The sequence below is a fragment of the Lates calcarifer genome, linkage group LG11 (assembly GCF_001640805.2).
Source record: "Lates calcarifer isolate ASB-BC8 linkage group LG11, TLL_Latcal_v3, whole genome shotgun sequence".
Lineage (NCBI taxonomy): Eukaryota > Metazoa > Chordata > Actinopteri > Centropomidae > Lates > Lates calcarifer.
In genome coordinates this window covers 10855113-10872910 of record NC_066843.1, presented here as the reverse complement: position 1 = coordinate 10872910, position 17798 = coordinate 10855113, and the positions used below count along the sequence as shown (strand labels likewise).

General features: G+C 43.5%; 1 protein-coding gene across 1 annotated transcript; it reads right to left on the bottom strand.

The window, feature by feature from the left end:
• Positions 1 to 1332: 1332 nt before the first annotated feature.
• LOC108886178 (probable G-protein coupled receptor 139) lies at positions 1333 to 17426 on the bottom strand. The gene is given in 3 exon segments (XM_018680881.2): positions 1333 to 5852; positions 5854 to 6350; positions 16930 to 17426. Coding segments are annotated over 3 exon segments (1149 nt in total). The 5' UTR covers positions 17078 to 17426; the 3' UTR covers positions 1333 to 5348.
• Between the last annotated feature and the right edge of the window lie 372 nt (positions 17427 to 17798).

Here is a 17798-nt window from a genome sequence, read left to right as displayed (position 1 = left end):
CCTCTGAGCTTGTGATTATCACCTGGATTGTTACAGTTGAGCTGGTGCTTTGGAACAGCAAAGCCCTGTTTGTCACTGCATTATACAGTGTATCCCCCTGAATTATAACTGTTATCATACTCACACACTCACACACACCCATGCACTGTGACCACCACACACAGCAGCAGACTGGTGGACGTATCCTCGACCACTGTTGTAAGTGTTCTGCAATGTCTTTAGGATGTTTAAATGTCAGGTCACCATGCACGTTGATTCTCAGTGCTCAGTGATCACTGATTGACGTTCGTCTCTGGCTAGAGACATGAATAGATCATGAGACAACAGGCACAGACAAGCTCTGAAAGAGACACAAAATATTGTTTGTGATCAGTTCATTTTGTGTCTCTTTGTTATTGATTTGGATCTCTTCTGACTACAAACATTTTGTGTCTCTTTGTAGTTATTTGTCTTTACAACAAGACATATTAACTTCACTAAGTCACTTCAGTAAGGAACCCCCTGACCTCTCAGGCTCTGATATCAACAAGCAAAAGGGATCTTCTGTACAAGATATTGACATAGGTCACATGATATTGTTTATTTGATAATCAATATAAAGGGCTGGATTCAAAAATATGGAAATGTGAGTAACACTTTTTTATTGACCTAATGAGTTCTAGAAAGCATAATGTAATTTATACGAAAAATAAGAAAGTCCTCTAAATTTAATTACATACAAATTTACAAATGTAATGATAATCATTGCGTACTAATTGTACTCTTGCTCGTCGACAAATTTCACATTTTTGAGCACTGACTCTCAAGGTTAAGCTTACATAGCAAATAATTGGAATTAATTAATTGGATGAGTACCATTTTAACACCGTCTTAGCATGTTTTACTATAACTGGTATCAAATTTCATGGTTCATTCATTGGAAATCAAAAGTAAATATTGGGAAATTTTTTCAGAAATGATGGTCCTGTAAATCAAAGGGTATGTCATATAACAGTCATTGCTCATTACGTCAAGAAATTTCAAATTATTAATCATACGATATTCAGAAAGTCAAAGTCTAAAAACATTTTTTTTTTATGTTTTTTTTTTTTAAAAAAAGCTAACTATGGAGTTATTGAAATTTACCTACAAGCTAAATACTATACCTTTCCACTATTCCTTTCCTCTGGTGTGAGCATTTGTATTTATGGAAGGAAAAAGAATCCATTATATGAGTAGCTCCTCCTAATGTTGATTACATTATTGAAGGTGATGTCAAGGCTCAATTTCTTTTTTTTTTGATGTGTAATTTCCCATGCAGAAAAAAAGACAAAGATCATCAGCAGCACTGTATCTCAGTCTTTAGAGACACTGTTCTTTATTTCTTTGATCAAAAATATTGATATTAGCAATTACTTTTCTGCATACCTTCTCACAGCACAGTAATACATACTCTTTATACAGTCAATACATTCATTAGGAGGAAACAACTGAATTATGCAAGCCTATAATCACTCCAGTACAATCAAAAAACACAGTTTTGAAACACTGCCATGGAGAGAGGTAAAAGACTGCTCAAAAAAGATCATTGTGTAGAAAATCACAATCAGAAAATTACCAACAAAAATGCCAGAAGCGTCAGTTGTACATTCATGGTTATATCGTTATAATACTGTGCTGTATGTAATTATATTCATCATGACTGAGTATAAATACATATTTGATTTCATACATTACAGGTCCTATGGCACAAACACTTTTTAAAGCTTCTTTCTGTCTAACACAGGCATTATGTACACACACGCACACGCGCACACACACACACTCACACACTCACTGTAGAGCTGGGCAGGTAGAGAGAGACAGAGAGGAAAAAGCGTAGAGCAGGATGTGAGAGAAAATACAATTTTCCCCTCTGATTGATTTATGTTTCGTTATCTTTTTAATATCTGGCTGAAGAAAATATAGATCCTAGGCATTTTATCCCCCTCATAATGGGGACGATTTCTTGGCAATAACCCTCCACACACACACACACACACACACACACACACACACATACACAGCCTCCTCTCCTGCTTGCTACTGACTGCCTCACGTGGGAGACGGAGGGACACCTGCATGTGACAACCACCCCACCCCCCGACTCATCCCTCTGCTCGCCTGGCATCCCCAGAGATTGTGGGAATGAGGCACTGGTTTTTGCACAAATGTCACATTAACATGCCCAAAACACTGGATGGGGTTAACACATGAAATAAATGTCATGGCAACACTGATATGGCAAGAGCTCCTCAGGCTGAAGCCAAAACATTTTTTTTGCGATCCTACTTTATTATTGATCACAGTCTTGATCATTAGAGAATATTGACTGGTATCGAGGCTAATATTTTACTGCTTTTACACTAAATGAAATGTAATGTCCTGCTGAGCGTGACTTTGATTTTTTTGGGGAGGGGGTTCGAGAAGATTGGTGAGTGATTACTGGTTATCGACCGTTTGGCTGTTCATCTCCTTCAAATAACGCTCAACATCCACCAGCTTCAGCTCAAGGTTCCTAACAGCATGGATCAATTTTCTGATAAGAAATGATGGGGCAATATGCTCGGTATGCACGTGCACACCAAGATAATCAGTTAACGAGTAAAGAGGACAGTCGTGAAATTAACTTTGAGCAAGTGCATTTGACATAAAGTGGGAGGAAAGAGGGATGAGTGGGAGGTGTAACGAGTGAAGAAGGTGTAGGTGTGTGTGTGTGTGTTTGTGGAAGTGGGGGGTGGGCAGGTGGCAATTGGCACTACCTCATTCACTTCGCAGTTTTGAAGAAAATCGGTTTGTGAGGAACAAAGAAATGGGAATTGAGAGTGGAGGACTGAACTGAACTGAAAATGGGGGAGCGGGAGACTTAGATTTACTCTGGTTAGAGTAATCTTTTATTGGAAAAGAAATTGAAATTTTTGTCAAGCATTTTAGTACTCACCCAAAAGGTCACATATTTCCTCTTTATGGATTTATTATGGTGTCGCCTAGATCCACCCCTAGACACTCAATTCAGGAATTTGACTCATCTAAAACCATATGACTAGGCACCTGTTGCAGTGCTGGGAGAGGGTTTCATGTTTACATCAGGGGACAACTCATGACAGTTATACAGCATGTTTGCGGAGTTAGACATGTGAGGATAAACATACTGGCCACAGTAAATATGTCCACATTCAGACTCGCTCTCCCATTCATTTGAATGCTGCCAGTCTGGCAGCGTTGGGGGGTTCTGGCAAAACAATGCAGGGTTGTCTAAGAGAAAAATGAAGCCGGATCAACTTCTGCTGCAACACAAAAAGGTGGTTTACTTTGTGATGTCGACTCTACTTCTACTTATGACTTCGCAGTCATCCTGAAAAAAGATAAAATAGTTGTTGCAGTGATGATTTTCTAGAGTTCAATCCTGTGAGTGTTGTTAAACTGTATCTTGCCGAGTCACAATGCCCCCAGATCTAAACAGTGAAGCTGGTAAGTTAAATGTTATTATACCTGACGTGAAAAATGGCCGTAACTGTGAAACCCTTGCTCTGATTTTCAGCTGCAGTTATTTTTTTATTTTGCTTTAATGGTTGCTATGATGAGAGAAAGAGCAACGATACATGGGCAGTCACCCCCTAAAGAGTGTCGAACAAGAGTTTGGAGGGCACGATTTTATCAGCTATGACAGACACACCTAACATTCATCAGATTTAAAGCCTTATCCATTAAAAAAAGGCCTGAGGTGTCTGATCCTTCCAGGCAGGTATTAGCAGAAATCTGCCCTTTGGCTCAGCTCCATTCATGCTAGATAGATGAACACTTCTAATGCCCCAAGGTGTCTGCGGAATGGATGTGCATTGATCTCAATGTGCTCAGTCTGTGGGCAATGCAGTGCAAGGTGTCTGTGTGCACGTTCACATTTATGGTTTGTTACCGGGCAGGACTTGGGCCACGCTGGTAAAGAGTTGATGTATGCGACTGTGTTTTGATATAAAATGTTACTGAACTGCCATCAGCCAGCAGCAGAAACGAAACAATATGTGTCACTGTGGCCCTGAGACAAAATTCACTGTTGCATCATGGCACAGAAAACCTTGGATGGGGAGAACGAACCAAAAGGGAAGGAGAGACGATTTTTCTGTCCTCTCTCTCTCTCTCTCTCTCATCCTCAGTCTCTCAGAAAGCTAAAGGGTTAAAGAGATGTTCATTTACATTCATTATATTCATCCAGATAATGGCTAACAGTAAGTAATCAAGGACCATCAATAATTAATAGAGGACTATCTACTAATAGCAGAAATTTCCTCTATCTAATATTGGAAATGTGATTACTAGATTAATGACACCTCGGAGCCATAATCATATTTTTTGTCTCATATTTTTGTGAAGCTACAATAACAGTCAAGTCTACCATTAATAAATATTTAACCAACAATAAGCAGAGCACCTACTTATCCTACAACAACCTGTGAGCTTGGATGTGGGATAACTTGGTCTTTCATAGCTGAGCGCCGACTTGTAGGTGACCTGTGCTGCCAGGATGAACTCAGCTAACGCATGAGGAAAATTCAAGGAGGGCCATTCATTTTACAAAAGCCCCATATAACATGCCTTTGAGACTCCTCTGCATATTGAATTGGAAATTACAGCACGGTTTTACATTGCTTGAGAGACAATCAGAATTGCGGGCAGTGAACACGTCGTCGGTGGCTCTGCCTGAGTGAATCACCCCTCCAGGTGAGATGTTTAGTGCTCAGACTCTGACCGGATCTCTGCAATGTGGAAAATGACTCCCGGTGGACGCAAAGATGCAGCTGTTTGAAACTCTTCACCGTTGGCGGTAGTGTACAACAGAGAGCATCCATAAAGAAAACAATGTCACCAGGCATTTGATGCTTCATCGAGGATTCATCTAGTTGCCAGTTTATAATTCAGCGCTGTTACAAACAGTGGCTCATAAAAGTCAGTGATGGATGGTGGTGATATCCCTTTTATCAGTCGCTCACTCAAGCTGCAGTCACTTACAGTAGCTGTATTTTTTTGCATGGAGGAAACAATCAACATCTATTTGATGCTGGTTGCTGCTTTGTGAATACTTTATTGAACATGAGAGGCCTGGCCATTTTCTGCCAAGCACACATCTGCTGTTTGCTTTTCCACCTTACTAGCCTATCACTTTAACACTCAAAGCTAGCTAAACTATCACCTCTGTGCTCTCCGGGCGTGTTGACATTTTCAAGCCTCAAAGAGTCCCATGCGGGCAAAGTTGGTCACCAATGGAGACAAAGCCCAAATATGTTTTCTCCCCCCAGGATTGAGGGCGGGGGCAGCTGCTGGTGGCTGTAGACTCAAGAGGAAATACAGATGGGCTTCCCATTTTTGTCGTACTGGTACACCAACATCTTGATGCAGTGGGAGTTGGCTGGTGAGATCCAGGGACTGCTCGTGATGGAGAAGTTGTGGCTGGCGTAGAACGGCGGAGGCTGCTTCCGGCAGTGGACCAGCGCTCTCAGCACGTTGGCAGCCATGCCCCGGAATCGCTTGCTGATGAAACAGTAGAGGAAAAAGTTGACGCCGGTGTTGAGCAACGCTAGCATGTTCGCCAGGTCAGTGAGCATGTGGAGCAGTCGGCCGGCGCCTTGCGAGGCTGGAGGAGGTGAGTAGAAGTGGTAGAGGATCATGAGGGTGCGTGGTGCCCACAAAACAGCGAAAATGGAGGTGATGGCGAGGAGAATGGCGGTGGTCTTGCCCGTAGAGTAACCTCGGAGACGGAAACAGCTGCGTCGTCTGCGTAACTTGCGCACGATGACAGCGTTGAGGGAGAAGAAGACGGTGCAGGGCAGGAGGTAGACAGGTGGCACAATGGGCCCACACCAGGACGTGCTCGGCCACGGTTCTCCTGTTGCCTTCTCCTCCTACCCCTCCTCCTCCTCCATCACCACCACTGCCCATTCCTGGAAGGCTGTGCCACAGCTCAGGCCACCAGTAATAAGGAGCTGCAGAGAGCAAACACCCAATGTACACGGCGAATATCACTCTCCGTGTGCGAGCTGGGTAGGAGACCGTGTGGTAGCGCAGCGGGTGGCAAACAGCGATGTAGCGGTCAATGGTAAGAGGCACGGTGATCCAGATGGAGGTGTGAATGGAGGAGAACTCCAGGACCTGCACGGCATTGTTTAATGACGGAGGCAGTGGCGTGGCCAAAATGAAATCCTCCAAAATAAAGTCGACAAAAACAATCAGGAGCAGGACCAGGATGTCGGCGGCTGCCAGGGCCAGGAGATAGTTGTAGGAGGACTTCTGACGACGCAGCACCAGCTGGGACAGGATGACCACTGTCAGGATGTTGGCTAGGAGGAGGAGGGACAGTGAAGAAGGAAGTGTGAAGATGATTGAAAGAAGACAGAGCAAACAGAGAAATGATGGGAAAGGAGAACGTATGATGAGGTTGGAAAAAGAATGGGCACAGGTTAGGACAGGGAAGGAAACAGAGAAATTGAGTGTTAGTGGGCAGGTAATTGAAAAGGGGCAACATTCATCCAGTGAGCAACAAACAAGACAGCAACAGAAATACAGCTGAAAGCAAGAGTGAGGCAGTGGAAAAGACATGCACTGTAGGTGCTAACACAAACGCAATCCAAAAAACAAACACAGAAATCAAGGAAAAAATGATTTACATTGAGTGGATTTTTTTCAGCACCATTATGGCTACTAACCAGGTCTAAGGACACACTGGGTGAACTCTTCCACCAAAACCTTCATTTTCAGCCCTCTATGCAAAGAATGTTCAAATCTATTATCATCCCTAGTCAGCATTTGCCATGTTCAACCAGAACTCAGTAATCCTTCCCCCGTTTATTGCTCCCTTCATCTACACCTGCTGTGTAATTCCAGCAGCACCTGCCTCTGCCTTTGGCCAACTTGTTATCTCTAATAAAGAGAAAAGCCACAACAAAAACAGGGGGGGCAAGCATCACAGCCTTGGCAATCTGCTGAGTTCACTACTGCCTGCCACTCTGCTGCCGGCAATTTAGCTCCTAAAACAAAGCGCAAGGACATCCCAGCTTCTCCTGTTTGCCTCTCTATTTCAATTTTTGCCCCATATCTCCAACATGTACCGTCATACCTCCTCTTCCATGTTGTCAAATTAAACATTTCCCTTGTCGTCTCAGGTCTTATTTATTCCATCTCACTTTCTTGCACAGAACAGGTAAATAGCCCAGGAGGGAACCAATATTCTTTTGTTTTTTGCTACAAAGAACGTGGACACAAAGGCCTGGATGTGATTTATTCCACCGCTGCTTTTGCCAAAGCATGACCTCTGTGTGTGTGGGGGAGCACAGCTTTCTGCCTCTCACGTGGAACTGCAGTTCGGCAATTGAATTGAACAAGCTCATTACAAGTCTTTCTTCTTGTCCTATTCTCTTCCCTACTTCCCCCTGTCATCACGTGTGCATATTACTCCCAGGTTATTTCTGTCATCTCAGACAGCTGAGTTTACAGGTTGTGAGCACGTTTCCCAAATCAAGACGGAGAAAGTAAGCAAGATTCTGGCTTTGCTTACACTGTAGTTTTACTGGGATGTGAAAGCAAATCAGTTACTGTAAATCCAATTGAACTGTCATTGTCAGGAAAAAGAATACTAAATATTGATGGAGATGCTTATATTGTCTTTTAGGATCAAAAATCCCAATCTCTTGCTTCATAAAACTTACCACAACATTGTTTTTCTGATAAAACAATCTCACCTACTTGCACGCTTTTTCAGACCTTCAACCATCGTGTCTCAGTCTTCATCTTCTAAGGCGGGAACTTTGGTCCCGCAATAACAGGTTGTCTCAGTTCAAAGATGGTCTTTGGTGCCATATTTGAATGGCCTCATCTCTCCAATCAACAGTCAGTCATATGCAAACACTTGTCATCTTGTAACCAACACTAAGGCCCCGCGATGGCACTCAAGCTAGTTCCATTTGCAGATTAAGAGTATAAATACAAGTTAAGATCAACATTAGTTCTGCATGAAGAAGAAACAGCCACCCCATTCATTTGAATAAGACCATCTCACAATTTTCATGACAAAAGAAAAAATAATTACTGCTTTCATGACTTTCCAGAATTCTAAAATCATCCCTCATATTATAAACAGTTGTGCACTGTTTTGGTGTCTGGGTAGCTGAATGGAGGTAGTCCTCAAACTGGGTTTCTTGGATAGTATTTGTCACAGTACCTGAAGCAACCTGCTCCCAGTAATGCAGCCCTTTGTATTTTTTTAGGGTTGTTTGTAGGACTAAAATGCAGCTGAAAGCTCAGAGGAAATTCAGAAGTTGATCTTAAGTTGCGATGATTTTGTGATACATATTTATCCCAAGGTCAAGACTGATTTTCACTGCTCAGAATATTTTTTCTTAATTACTCCATGGTTTTCAGTGACAATATGTAGATATATTTTTTGGATGGATTTTTATTTATTTATTTTTTTTGAATGATCTGATGCAAAAGTAATCATGGAATCTTTCTTAAAGGAGACTAGTTAGCTAGTGTAAGCACATTAAGGATATTCAGTACATGTGCCATGTCATGTAAAATTCAGAGGCATTATTTGAGGAAAACAATAAAGTTATCTGAAGATTCCTATTCAAGGCTACTAGTCCAATAATCTAAACTAACAATCCAAATACAACAGTGAGACTGAATCTGTCCTTTACTGTTGCTAACCAGCCTTACTTAGCGGAACTTGCTGGTGCAGCACGAAGCCATGTTCAATCTGTTCCCTCAGACAAAGATGCCTCTGACACTGATTTGCTTCACAGCATCACAGAGACGTCAATGCACTAAGCAGCCGTCACTGTCTGTATAGCATTTGTGTGCGTGTGTGTGTGTGCGTGTGTGTATTCTGTGGTCCTGTCCCCCTCTGCAGTAATAGATCTGGGATTGGATTAAATATGGCAGCTTGGAGTCTGGTACATCACACTTCACAGCCTCAGCCACTATCAGCTGATTACAAATTACAAAGCCGGCTCCAGATAATGACTAAAGATGTCCTTGCCAGACTGGAGGATGTGCAGCAGAAGACGCACACGCACATACGCATTAGACACATGTCTGCATGTGCACACACAAACACACAGATCATTAGGGATGCAGCAATTCATTAACATACGATCTATCAATAACCATAAATGAGATGTCAAAGCAGTTTATAAGACCCGACAAGCCAATATATATGTACATGTAGGGCTGCTGGATTGCACCCCCACCACCCCACCACCATCACAATCACTCCCACTTGTACACCACCCTAACCTCTGCACAGACAAGTTAAATTGCTTTCATGTTGAATCTCGGTTTCATTGTGTTATTGATTCTTTGGTCTCAGCCACTGTCTTCTGCTTTCTGTCTGTCTCTTTTCTAGTTGTCAATTTGGGCCATGATCACAGCAAATTAACCCAGAAAAACTGCTGATTTAAGGACGTGAATTGTGAAAATAATAATTTGAGGTTTTTAATAACTAACACTGTAATAACTATAGCATGTTTGAGACTTATTTTTCTATTTTAAAAATATCTTTCTTTTCACTTAGCCACAACTTGCTAATTTTAAAGAAGAAATTGTTACAGCCCGAAGATCCATGTGCTTTGTTTGATATCAAGTTGACGAGTACCATTATACATTAGTTTGACTGAGCTTTGACAATAAAAGAAGCTTGTTCAAGCAACACTATGTAACTTTTGATGAGCTACAGCGACCTCTGCAGCCACAGGTGACAATTAAAGAATGCTGGCTCATTAAATTCTGTTGGGCTCTGAGTCCGAGTGGATACAGGTAGTGGAATCAGTGAACCATTACAAGCTAACAGCTCATGTATAAAAAACAAAGCTTATGGATGGGCTTGACTGGAGCTTGGATTGCATAAACTCACTTGATCAGACCAAACAAGCTATTTGAAGATATTATCTTGAATCTCTAATGGCTATATTTTAGTATTTCCTGTTTCCTATTTTCAGAATTATTTTGACTTTCAGAATCAAGAAAATTGATTGACAGATTGATAAAACTGAAAAGGTCATTGTGTAGCCTAATAGAGAAGAGATTTAGTTTTATTATCATGTTGCTTTAGTGCTTTTTGTTTTACCCTGTTACTTTACTATACAGCTGGCTCTCACAGCTGTCAGTGTGTGGACTGTATGTAGACCTGTGGCCTCACACCTACTTTATCCAAGAGAAAGGATCTCATCAGTGCGGGTTATGAGGAAAAGTTTCACACTAAGCTCTGAGCTGCTCAAAAAATTTTCGTAACAGAGAACCATCACAAATCCTGCACAACAGACGATGCCTTTAATCCATTGCCTCGCTTTGTGTATTGCACCTTTGCCTGTCGATTCTTTCACTTTCTCTCTTTCTCTCCCGTCCACATACTGCTAAACACAGAGGAGTGACATGAAATGGAAACAGTGAGGTGTTGACTGTCAGTGGCTGGGTATTATTCTGTTTGGGCTCCCCAGTGAGACGAGGCCTTCTACAGACAAACAAAAGGGATCCGTGGCAAGCTTGACATTTCCATTTAGCTCTAGCCAGCTTGCAGTGGGTTGCCCATTCATTTCAATTGACTCCTGCTCTTTAAGTCGTCTCTGGGGCTGGGGTTGGGAGGGTGGGCGGTGGTGAGTGGAGAGGCTGGAGCTGGATGGATCTGCTCGACATTCTGCGGGTATGTGGTGGCACATGCAGGGCTAATCTCAGCGGGGATGGAGGGGACAGACGAGTTGGAGGGATGCGCGCGCAGAAAAAGAGACGTGAAGAAGACACACACACACACAGAGGCGTCCATGCACGCATACAGAGACATCTGCATTGCACGCCTGGACTCGCGTACGTTCAGCCAGAGACACATTTCCCCATCTTTAGAAAAATAAGTGTCTCCAGCTGAGAGGGGATTAGAATGACCTCTTGGACAGATAATGAGCTGCTGTGTGTTTGTCTGTCTGTCTGTCCACATTGGCTTCGTGTGCGTGTGTGTGTTTGCATGGGTGACCCCTTCTGCCTGTTTGTGTGGGAGGTGGCCTTTGTGTCTCAGCTCCCCCCGCTGCTCCTCTAATATAACGAGGGACAGGGCCATTGACGTTGTTTAGCGGGAAAGGAGAAGGCACAGCGTGCTCCCTGAGGTGTGTAACGAGGCTGACTCATCCCGCCACTAAAGGGACATGTTCAGACGGGCTGTCGACAAACGGTACTGCGCAGCTTAACCCCTGAAAACCGGTGGCAACACATGAGATGCTGCCACCTCCCCACGCACTATAGTAGTCATTAGCCTTCCTCATGGGCCTCATATAGCAGAGACAGAACATTGTAAAAAGGAAATTATAGCCCCCACCCCCACCCCCCCAAAAAACACAATGAAAGCAAGCACTGCAATTAAGGATTTTTTTTTGTCATTTGGAGGAAATTGAAGTTTGGCTTTGACGGCTTATCTGGAGGCTAATACGACTACAGGAGAACAGAGAAGAGGGATAAAGAAATAGACAGGGGGTGAAATGTGGTCTGAAGAAGGTCACAGAGAGTTTAAAAAAAAGAGAGATAGAGAGAGAGCAGGTGATTGAGAGTGAATGGAAGGGAAGATTAGACGGAAAAGACAGAATGAGACAGAGAGGGAGGTATGGAGGAGAGCAGCAGGGCTGTGGGAGGAAAAGGAAGAGAGCCCAGAGGCAGAGAGGGGGTGAATATCAAAGCTTGCTTCAAAGGTCACAGGCACTTTGTTCCTGATGACAACCATTTCCCTTTTGTCTTCTCTAAGTGTCAGACCGGACATAAAGCAGGGTGATTCCTTAATTCCCCTGAACAAAAACCAGGAGCATATCCCCACTACCAAAAAAAAAACCCCACCATACATTGAGGATACAAATATAATTTATCTGACATCTGTTTAAATTAAAGAGAGAGAAAAAAAAAAAAAAAAATCTGACGTTGTCATGAAGCAAAATTCTTTTCATCCCTATTAATTTGCACTGAGCAGCAGGCTTGTAATATGATGCAAACTATCAGAAAAACACATTTTACTGGGAGCAAAAGCATAGTTTGAGATCTGAGACTTAATGGGAAAGGGTAGGGGAAGCTCATAATAAAAAAATGCAATAAAGACAATAGAACAAGAGAAAGAATGAGCAAAGGAGAGAAACAGATATGTATTGTAACAGGTTATTTAAGTTTAATGGGTATAGTAAGAGAAAGAGTACCCTGGTTGCTGCTAATGATATTGATGCTGCTGCAGTGCTCTGGTGCCTGCTCGCCTTTACAGCCATTCGTTTTTGCAGACAGGACGCAGTGAGTCAAAGTTTGGTGGAGATGATTGTCCTTACATCAAGGTTCACCCTGCTGTCTGCATTGACGCATTGTAGACTGAGTGACAAAAGTTTAAAGGGTTTATCAACAGCCCAAACAATTAGAAGGTGCCCTTGGATCCACTCCAAATGATTTTTATGGAGGTTTCAGCTTTGGAAAAAGATGAAAGGTGAAAGTTAGTTAGAGCCATCGCAAATGCAGAGAGGGGAAAGGAAGGGGAGTAAATGGACGGAAGATGAAGATAAAACATTAAAACGACATTCGGTTCACAACACTGTAACTGTCCTCCGACTGATACATTAGCGTTGTCCAAAGAATACCAAACATACTGGGATTTGGGTTTTAAGCCGCAGTGACAGCATTTTGTTGTCAGCTCTGTCACTGCATCAACAACATCTCTGATTTATTGCCTCAAACAACACCTCCCTCCCTCTCTCTTGCCTCTTCTGTCCTCCCGCGCCCTCTCTGGCTCGCCCCCCCACCCCCGTGACAAGCTGACATCTTCGCCACGTCTCTCCTTCCCTTCCTCTCTTCTCCCAAACTGCAGACTGGAGACAAACCAGAGCTCAAAATCTGAACCTCCCCTCCGTTTGATTTACTGAACATTCTCTGTCTTTTCTCCACTTTTGTCGATGCCTCAGCACAAACCCTCACATCCTTTCCTCTCCATCCAGTCTACACCACTGCCCCCTAAACTTAGACTCCACTTTTAGAGTGATAGTATCTATTAACAAGCCTCCATCCCTGCCACAGATGCCATGTCGCTGGTGCAGATTGACAGATCAATAGTCCAAACTGAAAATCGATGGGGCCCATCTCTTCATTAACTAGGGTTGATACCTGGCGTGGAACAGGGGGTTGTTAGTGCTGAACATCCCCGACCTTTTCCCCTTGGGTTGGTGGATGAGTGTGAGCGGGACAAGATGTTTTCCAGTTTGCACGTGTGCCAGTCACACTGCTGACTGCTGAACAGCCACACAAACTGAGAGAGGTGCTTCAAGGGAGACAGAAGGAACACATCAACATACTGTGCGGTAGGAAAACACACGTTCGTGTGCACAGGTGGAGGAGGGATCACACAGGACTGAACATGTGCACGTTTCTGCTCACATAATGTGCACACATCACCACACCGTGCAACCACTTGTTGAGAAGTATTTAATGTTCCACACTTGTCACATGTCGACACCCAAGCCAGTTTCATTTGGTTGAAAGCTTTTGGTTTGGTTTGGTTTAGACAAATAAATAAATAAATAATTAAGGTTAAGGTTGGGGAAACATTGCTCTCCATCATCGTCACTTCGTTAAGGAAACAGTCATGGTCAAATGTGTTGACTGTTAATAGGAAATGGTGCATGACCAGTGCACTCCCATGTTTAGGTTTGACATTTTGTTATCCTATTCATCATCCCTGACTTCCTCCCTCTGTGTGGACTTGTGGCCATATAACAATAAATCCATTTCCATCCATCTGCTTTTATGCCCCGGTTCAATTTGCACATTAAAAAAAAAACTGAGTGAAAATGAAAAAAAAAAAAAAAGTCCAAATATTGCAGAAAGGTTTATACATTTGACTGAGGTGGAAAAGTTGGTGTGTTGTCAAAACAAAAATCTTCATTATTTTATTGCATCATTTCTTCTGCAATGGCTTAATGGCACTCTCAAACTGTTAAGCTCTATAAACCAACTTGAACATTAGTGTTTGGAAACACATTTGCCAATTTTCTGGAAATTCGTAATTTAAGTATTCTGTCAGTTTGCTGAAATTGTTTTTCTTGGTACGACAGTCTCACTGTCTCCAAGGTCAAAAATAAACGTCCTTTGTGCTCACACTGCTGAGTTGAAGTGGCTGAAAGCCATCAGTCAAGTATGTTTACTCAACTACTGTAAATTAATACAGTTATTACATACAATAGTTAGTACATACACCGTCTAATTTCAGATTTAGTGTTAAAAACATTTTGTAAAAACATAAATGTTCCTTTACATGTAAATCCTACTCCCCTACTTATTTTCAAGCTAGGTCATTTGCAGATTATGACTTTGCATACAAAACACAATATTAGCTTATAAAATATTCAATAAAAATGTAAGAAAATGATGTGAATTGCTCCTCCACCACTGTTTAGTTATGACATTAAATAGGCTGGCTCACTCAGCTCCACAGAGCAAAGAAACACAGAACACTTGCATTTGTACAGTAATGAGGTTTTGAAGTAACATTAGATGATATTGTGTGTTTCATAGAAATATAGATACACTGGGTAGAGAAATTTTTGACTCAAACAATACTTCATGAAAGCAACTGTCTTGGCCCAGATACCCAGAGCAGCTTCACTGTTATGTCACCGTTCGTCAGCTGATAGCTGTACAGTTTGCATCTTAGCGGTGAGTGCTTTAAGACATACTGTACTGTACAAAGAGCAGGCCTTGCTCCTGTAATCCCAGCATGTCAAAGACTGAGGCAAAGAACCGACTCCTTCATTGTGCTGTTTGCTATGCCAGCACACGTCTGTTCTGTCTTGAGAAGTGTGGTGTAGTGAGAAGAGAGCAAAAGAGAGAGAGAGAGAGAGCGAGTTAGCGATTAATTAAAAATGTGGCAATTCGTCTCGGCTCTGTCGTCTGTAGCTCCCCCACTCAGGGCTCAGAGGTGCTACTTCACTGGCTCCGCCGTTATTAATCTCTCCCGCTCTTAACTCCGCTCTTCCTCCTCGTCTACTTCTGTGGTTGTCTATGTCTTCCTTCTACTCCAGCCTCCCCCCTCGTTCATTCCCCTTTTTGTGCCGAGCTTTCGCTTCATCATTTCCCGAGGTCACGCAGTAATCTTTCCCCGCCACTTGACTTGCGTAATCCCCTTTCTCATCACCTTCCTTCATCCTCGCCTTTCACCATTAAATCTGTGCTCTTGACTTGACCCCCCCGTCCTCCCTCTCCGTCTGTGGGCCCAAAGGTCAAAGAATGCAAAAAACGTTCAGATGTGAAGCAATGTTGCTGTTAACTCGTGAAACACTGGCCACCGATCGAGGTAACAGCCTCCCATCCATCACGAGTGTTAAATTACGCCTGGGTCCGTGGGTCACGCCGCTACTACCAACACATGCCACACTCATGAAACATTCATGATTCAGCGTGAGCAGAACGAGCTGCGTCATAATGATTGAATAAGTTGAACCCGCTGCTGCAAAGTATCAGGCCGCCGTGCTCAACACTGCCATTAATTCAGACAGCTACTGTAAGATTGCATTATACTCTCAGGCCATCGCCGCTCAGAGATTAAACAAACAGCCTCGGCCACGTTCGTAAAGACGACTCAGCGGCAGAATCAAATAAAACTCAGCAGGAACTTTAAGTGACAGCAGAGAGAAATGCTTGTGCAAGACTCGACCGGCCAATCCGCGGGGAAATAATTAGGCGAGATTTGATCAGAATGAGACACTTTTACTTTTACAGAGACAGCAAATCTGTGGGGGCAGCTGCAGTCTTGGCATACAAAAGCTTTTCACTTTGCATTGCAGATTTGTTTTGAACCAGAGCAGCTTAGGTTGTTGATAACATCTCACTCCAAGTCTTTATCAAAGAAAAGGGGTTCAGAGCAGAGGAAGATATATTAATCTTATGTAACAGGAGACAATAAAACTCTTCAAAATCAATATAGTGTAGTTTTACTTCTTTAAATGATCCTTTTTGCTGTTAGACCACTTTTTGGTGATGGGCTGAAGCAGACTGGATGTGTATCTGACAGTCCAGAGGGCTTTGAACATCTGAACCCCAATCTCTAATTAGGCCTCAGCACTTTTCCTCTTTCATCTGACCTCCAGGTTTTCTGTCTGTCTGCCTGTCGCACACGCTCACAAAGACATGTACAGTGCATGCACACACACTATTTTGCTTCCCTGGGTGAGACTAGGTCAGCGCTGATAGATCACGCAGTGGGATGGAGGCGGTAAATGGGTTCGACAGTGACTGTGAGAGGACTAATCAGTCAATGGTAAAAGACGCAACAAGGAAGCGTCATTAATTCAGGTCATCAAGAGGAGCCGTGTAATACACACTTGTCCCCGAGGTCAAACCTGAGTCATTAGTCATGTAAACTGTCACACACACATCACATCTATAACAACAGATTAACAAAAAAGATACACTCTCTTATTTTGTGTATTTTTTTCTGGAACAACAGTGGGTTAATGATCACACTTAATGATGCTCTGCACATACTGTTGCTGTGTTTCCTCTTTTATTAAATGGTGCTTGAATATTTCCAACTGAACAGACAAATGTACAAACTCCAGACAGACAGGAAGACATAGGCACAAACAAAAATGCATGCATGCATAGGTGACTGTCACAAGGTCAGAATGACAAATCAACAGTGTGTGTGTGTGTGTGTGTGTGTGTGTGTGCAAAGTGTGGCACTCAGGAGCAGCTGTGCAAGACACACACTCATTCAAACCTGCAGACAAGTGCACAGCAAATCAAGATGCAAAGCGTAACTCCGGCATCCCACTGATACAGGCTCTAATCAAAAATATGAGGAAATTAACAGCGAATGAGACGTGCATGTGACAGAGACACAAAGACATAAAGCACATCTCTTACCCGGCAGGCCGAGGCAGAGCAGGACGCTGTAGTAGATGACAGGCAGTGGTCCGAGAGGGCATCCCTGGGCACCCTCGGAGGGGTGCTGCCCCGGGCTCCAGGAGCTCCCGTTTGGGGAAAAAGCTGGGAAGATGTGGCTGTGCTCCATGGCCTCGTCCTCGTCCTCTTCCTCTTCCTCAGCTGAGCTCAGTGTCAAGAAGCCTGGCAGCACGAGCAAACTGCCTGGTCGCCGGTTTGGGAGAGAGGGTGCTCTGTCCTTGGATGCCAATCAGCATGAGTGTGTGTGTGTGTGTGTGTGTGTATGCTGTGCGCTCTCACGAGACGGCAATGGGTTGAGTGTGTGTGAGAGAAAGGAGGGAGGAATGGGAAGTAGATGGAGGAGAGAGCGCGGATGGAGAGGGAGACAGCAGACTGGGGGGGGAGATGCGAGAGATGATATGTGTTAGTAGGTGACGGAAAGCAAGGAGGCGAGAGGAGCGGAGAGAGGGAGGCGCGAAGAGGTGAGTGTGAAGGTAGAAGTGGAGAGAGGAGGATGCTGCCTGAGTGTGTGAGTGAGCGAGTGAGCGGGTGGGTGGGTGTTTGGGAGGCGGGGTGGGGGAATGAGAGCGAGTCGAGAGCACAGCAGGGGAAGGAGGGGAAGGAGAGGAGAGAGGGAGGGGAGAAGAAGGAAGGTAGATGGAGAGCAAGGGCACTGTGGAGAAGCAAAAAGTGAGGGAGGGAGAGAGAGACAGAGACCGAGGTGGGTGGGGTGGGGGGGTTCAGAGGGGTAACATGTTCCCGTTTGACGCACTCTGAACAGAAAGAGACAATAAAACTGATGAGGAGACTGATGTGACAGATGAGAGAAGATAAATTGAGGGTTAAGCTGA